The sequence below is a fragment of the Desmodus rotundus genome, chromosome 5, assembly GCF_022682495.2.
Source record: "Desmodus rotundus isolate HL8 chromosome 5, HLdesRot8A.1, whole genome shotgun sequence".
In the NCBI taxonomy this organism is placed as follows: domain Eukaryota; kingdom Metazoa; phylum Chordata; class Mammalia; order Chiroptera; family Phyllostomidae; genus Desmodus; species Desmodus rotundus.
The window spans coordinates 11559713-11566966 of NC_071391.1; the positions used below are offsets into that span (position 1 = coordinate 11559713).

General features: G+C 36.3%; 1 protein-coding gene across 3 annotated transcripts; it reads left to right on the forward strand.

The window, feature by feature from the left end:
* On the forward strand, positions 1–7254 carry LOC112302704 (olfactory receptor 4A15). 3 transcript variants are annotated; one of them, XM_045193589.2, is made up of 4 exons: positions 7–82; positions 3042–3119; positions 3535–3659; positions 4315–7254. In XM_045193589.2, exon 4 carries the CDS (start codon positions 4359–4361, stop codon positions 5274–5276), a length of 918 nt encoding a protein of 305 aa, XP_045049524.2. In that variant the 5' UTR covers positions 7–82; positions 3042–3119; positions 3535–3659; positions 4315–4358; the 3' UTR covers positions 5277–7254. The 3 variants fall into 3 exon arrangements, with proteins under 3 accessions (XP_024414022.2, XP_045049524.2, XP_045049525.2); XM_045193590.2 differs by lacking the exon at positions 7–82 and adding an exon at positions 630–714; XM_024558254.3 differs by lacking the exon at positions 3042–3119 and having other exon boundaries at positions 1–82.

Here is a 7254-nt window from a genome sequence, read left to right on the forward strand (position 1 = left end):
GCGAACCACAAAGGCGCCGTCTCTCCCCAACTTCTTCCATAGCTGGATGTGAGCTTCTACAGAAGGGACAAGAGAACGCAGGGTGAGTCCCAGGGACCCAACTCTAAGGCTCTGCTCTGAAAAAAGGCTTGAAGAATTGTCTTCAAGAGGTTCCGTATCCAAGAGACCTTTAATCAACTGCTGATGGTTTGGTAGTTGGATTTGCTTTTCTAGCTTTAAAAATGGTGATTGTGTTCTTAGGGTCTGTACCAAGGCTATCAGACCAATTTCTACATAAGTATTTAAAATACATAGATTCCTGTGAGTCCCATAGAAATAGCAATGTGCTAGAGCTACTGAAGTCTTCCCCCTTTCTCCAAAACCAGGTTTCTTTTAAATAAGACATGCATGTGTCTACTATCTGAGATTCTTATTAGTTGAAAAATCAGGCCAGGATGAGAAGTCCTGGACAAACAGGATGTGATTAGCATTGGTATATAGAAGCACGATTTTCTTCTTTTTGATTTTAATTCAGCATTTCCATTTCTGGAATCATTTTGATTTTTTACAGTAAATTTATATAAACATGACTCTGGATTAAAGAAAATTCCAATGGATTTTAAGTATTATTGAATCGGCAAAGAATCAACTCATAACAAGACAGTAGTTTATAACCGTCAATATTGAGTTGGGCCAGAATAACTGCTTTTCCTGAACAATTTGTCAGAACAACCTGTGAGTTACTTATTTGTCAATATTTTTCCCTGCTATTTAGCCTAAGAGCCATAATCAACAAATGGGTTTGATAGAAAGTTTGGATTTCAAGTGCAACACTTGTTGAAAATAGTATAACACACCTACTTAAACATTTTTCTTAGATGACTAAGAAAGAGTCATTTTTCTCTTCCCCCCCCCTTTTTTTTTTCTTTTCCTCTCTTTGGCTCACCTTCTTTTCTCCCCTCCCTCCCCTCCTCTCCTCTCCTCTCTTTTCACATCCCCCTTCTCGCTCTCAACAATTGCTTTATAACATCTAATACTGGCCAGCATTGTGGATATAAAAATAAATAAATCATAAAACTAGTGAGGCACAACGTACTACAAAGCATTGATTTGAGTAATGAGCTGGGTTTAAACTAAGTTTCCTGTTTCCTGGAGAACTCTACCTTCAGTCATGGAGTCAAGTTTGGAAGGAGAAAGTTTTCCATGCATTGGAATATGTCTTTAGCAAATGAGTTAATGAAATGTATAGACAATAAATCCCACAAAACAAACAAGCAAATTAAACAATAATTCAATCTTTATATTAAATATTTTTAATAGCTTGCTTAATTTTTTTCAATCTGACGGCCCTTTTGGCACTTATTCCTGTTTCCCATGTCCTCCTTTTCTCCCCACTTGGTTAGAGTCACTTTTCAGGATCTTTGCCTCAAGAGATAGTTTTTGAAACTTTTCTTAATGGTACTTGCATGGGATCAGTAAAATCACATAACAACAGTAACAGTTAAGTTTAAAATGATTTAATTTTCACAGCAGTCCTAAATGCAGCACATTTATCCCTCCTTTTAATAAGTGAAAAATTTGCACACAAAGTGATAAATTAATGTTATAGGTAATAAGGGGTAGATCCCAGACACCCAAAGTAAGTTTTTGGGTTTTAAGTCAGTTTCTCTTTCTTTGCTCTTTAATGCATTTCTAATTTTCCATTTCTCTTTTCTTATTCGCCTCCACAGTTTATTCTCTTTTGCCTCCTTTCCCCTTCTTTTCCTCTCACTAAATGTGTGATGAGTGACTATTATTAGTAGTATTTTGGCCAGGACCGAGGACACGGAAATGAATAAGGTGAGACGAGTGTGCGACACGGTGTTGAGTGCTGTAACAGACCGTCACCACAGCCTCTGAGGTTGGAAGGAGGTAGTACACCATTTTTCAGTCTTGAGGAAGCAGAGAAGCTTCCAGACAGGCAAGCAGGGGACACTGTGGCTCATGAAAGCATATTTATGTGTCTTTGAGTCTTTCTGAATGACTTAGATTAATAGAACAAACTGCATTTTCCACTTGTAAATATATCCAGCAATCTTGGGGTAAAATACACGCATCCTTGGGTATTTGTGAATGTGCCACATAGGTATGCACATCATCGCCTGGCTCTTAGAATTTGAGGCATAATATTTTTCTCTTCTTATTTTAAAAGTTATACATTTTGTTATAGAAAATTAAAAACAAACTAGGAATTATAAAGAACAAAATGAATAGCACCTATATTGTTATCTATATTAATAGATGTGGATATAAAAATAAGTCAATCATGAAACTGGTAGGTCTCAACATTCCTGCTTTGTCCTTACCTCAGAGAGTGTTCATCTGTATCTGTACTCATGTGACCAGCTTTTTCAGGAATTGAAATGATGGACTCAAAACATAAACTATATGCATGAAATTGTTCTCCATCCCTCCGGCAACCCAAAGTTTAACAATGCTGTGTGAAGACAAACCGGTATAACCGACTAGGAATCATGATGTTGTAAAGGCTATTTCACTATTATTGCTGTAAAACACAAACTGGACAATATTATCTAAATAATTCATATACAATTTTCTCTCTCATCAAGATGTTGATTTCCCATTTGATTTTTAGAGGATACATTCTGGCAATGACTATTTTGGGTCTCTGTTCACAGTTAAGGTAACCAGAGGGGAGGGGGACAGATAATGGGGGAAAGAATGGGAAGGGTTGTCAAGGAGCATGTATAAAGGACCCAAGGACAGAGACAAAGGGGAGGAGGGGATTGACTGTGGGAGGTGGGGGCGAGTAAGGTCAGAAGAGAGTAATGGGGGAGGGGGAAAAGGGGACAACTGTAATTGAACAACAATAAAAAAAGATTCAGAGTTCTTTATGTTACAGGACATTCCTCTTCATTTTGAAATGCCCAACAGTTTGAAAGGTAGTATTTTTATGAAGGACAGATGAATCAGACTTCCTTTAAGCACAGCCAGTGTTGGTCACGTGGGAAGTTTGATGTCCAGTGATGCTGTATGTGTTATCCTGCTCTCTGTGTCCATAGAAACAGCATCAGTGGGCAAAGGACAGGGAGAGGCACCACAGCCCAGAGCGTGAATTGAATGGCTCTCTCGTTATAAAGGTAACGCGGAAAGTGCATTTATACGTACGATTCTCAACTAGGCTTTGGCGGTGTGAAAATTCACAGTCTTTTAAAACTTCTCCTATGCAATTCTCATATTCAGCCATGTCCATTTGATTACTAAAATGTGTGGGGCTTAATTCAATTCTGTAATAGTCATTTGGATATTTTCATATGATAAAGATCCATGATAAAGTTACCTTTTTAAGCTCAGAATTCTTTTTTTAATTTTAATTTTTCAATTACAATTTACATTCAGTATTATTCTGTATTAGTTTCGCATGTACAGCAAAGTGGTTAGAAAATTATGCACTTCAGTATTCTTGGAAACTAATTTTAAGTATAAATACTTGGGCATATTTTACTAGGCAGATATTTTCAATCTCATGACAGATTAAATTTATATGTTTGCTAGGCATTGTTTGTTAATCGATTAAAAATGAGAGGAGACTGTAGCATCTGTAGAACTTGACAGACTTTCAAAACTCCAAGGTAATACTGCAGTAAGAAAGCTCTTCAGTTTGATTTTTCTGTTTGCAGGTGAGTTTCAGCATCTTATACATTGTTGCCACTTCTATTTATTCTTCCTTTATTTGCTTGTTTATGTGATTTACCCACTTTGCTATTGGTTTGTTCTTCTTTCATTTGTTTATTTCTTAGTACCCTTTGTCTATTTTAGATATTAACTCTATATGTTGTCTAAAATATCCATCTTTTTCCCAAAATACTTTTATATTGACTTTATGGTATCTATTCCTAAATCCTTAAAACAATTTGATATTGTCTGCTTGGGATTTCAATGATAAGTTAAAAAGATTCTCCCACCTCTAGAGTGTAGAAAGTCCTCTCTTTTATTACTAGAAAGTAAACATTAAGTAAATCTTGCTTTAGTTTTTCATTAAACCTTTAATCAGTTTTTATTTTTGTATAAAGTGTAAGCTATGTGTATACTTTCATTAGCTTGCAGCGGAAACCCACTTATTTTATAATGCCTTCTTTTCCCACATATACCCCTAGTACTTGCCTCTCCACTAGCCTGTAAGATTGCTGAGGTTAGGGACCATGTGTTAATCAACTGAAATTCTTATAATCTCTGAAATTACTGCAACATAGTAAGTCATAATGCCTCTTTGCTGAATGAATGGACAAATTATCTGAAGATTTTAGGAAGTCAGGATAATAATTATATTTACAGGTAATTTTGTCCTGAACTCTGCAATACAACGTGCAGAAAGAACTATGGAAAAAAGAAACAATGTGACTGAGTTTGTCCTCTTGGGGCTCACTCAGAGCCTCCAGGGTCAGAAAATATTGTTTGTTGTGTTTTTGTTCATCTACATCATGACACTGGCAGGCAACCTACTCATCGTTGTGACTGTCGTGGTCAGCTCAACCCTGGGTGCCCCAATGTACTTCTTTCTTGGCTACTTGTCATTTATGGATGCTGTTTACTCTACAACACTTACCCCAAATATGATTATACACCTACTCTATGATGTGAAAACCATTTCCTTCCAAGGTTGCCTGAGCCAGCTTTTCCTGGGGCACTTATTTGGTGGTGCTGAGATTTTACTCCTGGTGGTCATGGCCTATGACCGCTACGTGGCCATCTGCAAACCCTTGCATTATTTGACCATCATGAACCAACGAGCGTGCGTTCTGCTGCTGCTGTTGGCCTGGCTTGGAGGTTTCTTACATGCTGTAGTTCAACTTCTCTTTGTCTACAACCTTCCCTTCTGTGGTCCCAATGTCATTGACCACTTCATCTGTGACATGTTCCCCTTATTAAAACTTGCCTGCACTGACACTTACATTATTGGCCTCATTGTGCTTGCCAATGATGGGGGCATCTGTGTGGTCATCCTTGTGCTATTACTCATCTCCTATGGGGCCATTCTGTACTCCCTGAGGAATCGCAGTCAGGAAGGGAGGCGCAAAGCCTTATCTACCTGTGGCTCCCACGTTACTGTGGTGGTCCTCTTCTTTGTCCCTTGTATTTTTATATATGTGAGACCTTCTTCTACCTTACCCATTGATAAATCCCTGACTGTATTCTACACTATTATCACCCCTATGTTAAACCCTTTAATCTATACTCTGAGAAATGGAGAAATGAAAAGTGCCATGAAAAAACTCTGGACCAGAAAAAGAAAATGAGGAAGCAGATAAATGTGTCACTGATTTTTAATGAAGAACTGATCCTTCCAGGAAAACCACATGTGGTTATTTAACTAGAGTAAACTCTTCCTCAGGTTTAAAACTTGGACATGATGAAAAACATTTATTAGGTGAATATTTTCAATGGTCAAAATATATTTTTAAGATTTTCATAATTTCTTAGAAAAGTGTTATGTTCAAATTTTATGTATAAAATGTTTCTGTTAAGACTATAGATTTATGTTCTATGTGATGAGTTTGCTGTAGTTTATACTATAAATTTATTTTAGTTAATGGAAGATTTTTTCTTGTTTTCTCTTAAATAATGTATAATCTTTTTCAGAATTAATAGTGCTCATTACAGATTTAAGAAAATAAAATAAGAAATAAGACATAAGACCTTGGTTCACTTCTCCCTGTACAAAGATAGCCCATATTAATATTTGAAGTATGTATGTTATTTTTGTATGTACAAAATACTTTAAATGTATAATTTTTTATATTGCTTATCATGCAAAGGTTGAAGAAGAATGATGCTTCAGAGTTTAACATTAATATAGGGGGGATAAGTTTTATACAGTGTCTGGCAGAAGTAACACTTGAGTGTGGTTGGTAGGGTAATAATATGGAAGTAGTAACTCATAGTTTTAATTTGAACATTTTACCTACAGTGTCATATGGTGTGCTTGAGTGTGATATTGCTATGTTACAGAATGGCATGTTTGTGATTTTGTAAAAAAAGATTTTGTAATAAAAAAGGGACATTATTTGTGCTAGACCCTGTATATAAAAATAATCTGAATGAAAAAGGCAGATATGTAGAAAAATAACTAAATCTTACATATTTTCCTGATTGGAAAATCTTATTATCTACTCATGTGGATTATATTTATGTGAAGAAAATCCATTAATTTTTCCAGATAACTTAGAATATCTGATAACTCCCCCGCATTTTTCAATATTCCATCGTCTTTTTGCTTGTAGTGTTTCATAGCCTTCTCCAGGGACCCAGGCTCTGCCTTATATATGATATGTAATTAGAATAATCCTTAATCCATGAGCTTCAAATATGCAATACATAATTTGACCACATATTTTGAGTGATACCATTGTTAAGAAAGATCCTGACAATGTGTATTATTCCTACCCTTTTATTTATGGAGTGTAGATTATTAGGTAATAATAAGACCAGAATATATTGTTTTATTTGACAAGAGACCTCAATCATAACATCCTCTGTATGAACCAGGCTGGAAACAAAATACTGTTTGTCTCTGAGTTGGTAGGAAACAAGTTGTCAAAGAAATTCATGATTCTGCCTCTGTATTCATTCTGGATTTATATAAGGGGCTAAGGTGAGGAGGCAATGGGTCCTTTTCTAGGGTAAATCACACTGTATTGAAACCTTGCATCTTGAGTTATACCCCTGTTCTTATTTCATGGAGGTTTCTTATATCATCTTAAATTCTTCCCAAATATAACACTATTCATCAAATAATATCAAGCACTTGATTTCATCAGAATTTATATAATTAATTCTTCCAATTTTGCACATTTTTATAGACTTTATGTGTTCCACGTCTACCGCCGTCCCCCCCCCCAATCATGAGTTAAATCTTATTTTAATGTGGTCATATTTGGAGGTGGGGCCTTTGGGAAGTGATTTGGTAATGATCGTGGAGTCCTTATGAATAAGATTAGTGGCCTTATTACAGAGACCACAGAGAGCTCTCTTGTCCTTTATGCCAGGTGAGGACCCAGGGAAGATGGCTGCCTGTGAACTAGGAAGCAAGCAGGCCCTCACCAGACACTGCAGCTGCCAGCACCTTGACCTTGGTCTTATCAGTTTCTAGAACTGTGAGAAATAACTGTTTGTTGTCTACCACCCAGTCGATGGTATTCTGTCATGGTAGCCCAAAAGGACTAAGACAGGCATTTAGTTAATTTTCAAATTTGTATAGTCACTTCAAGTGATAAA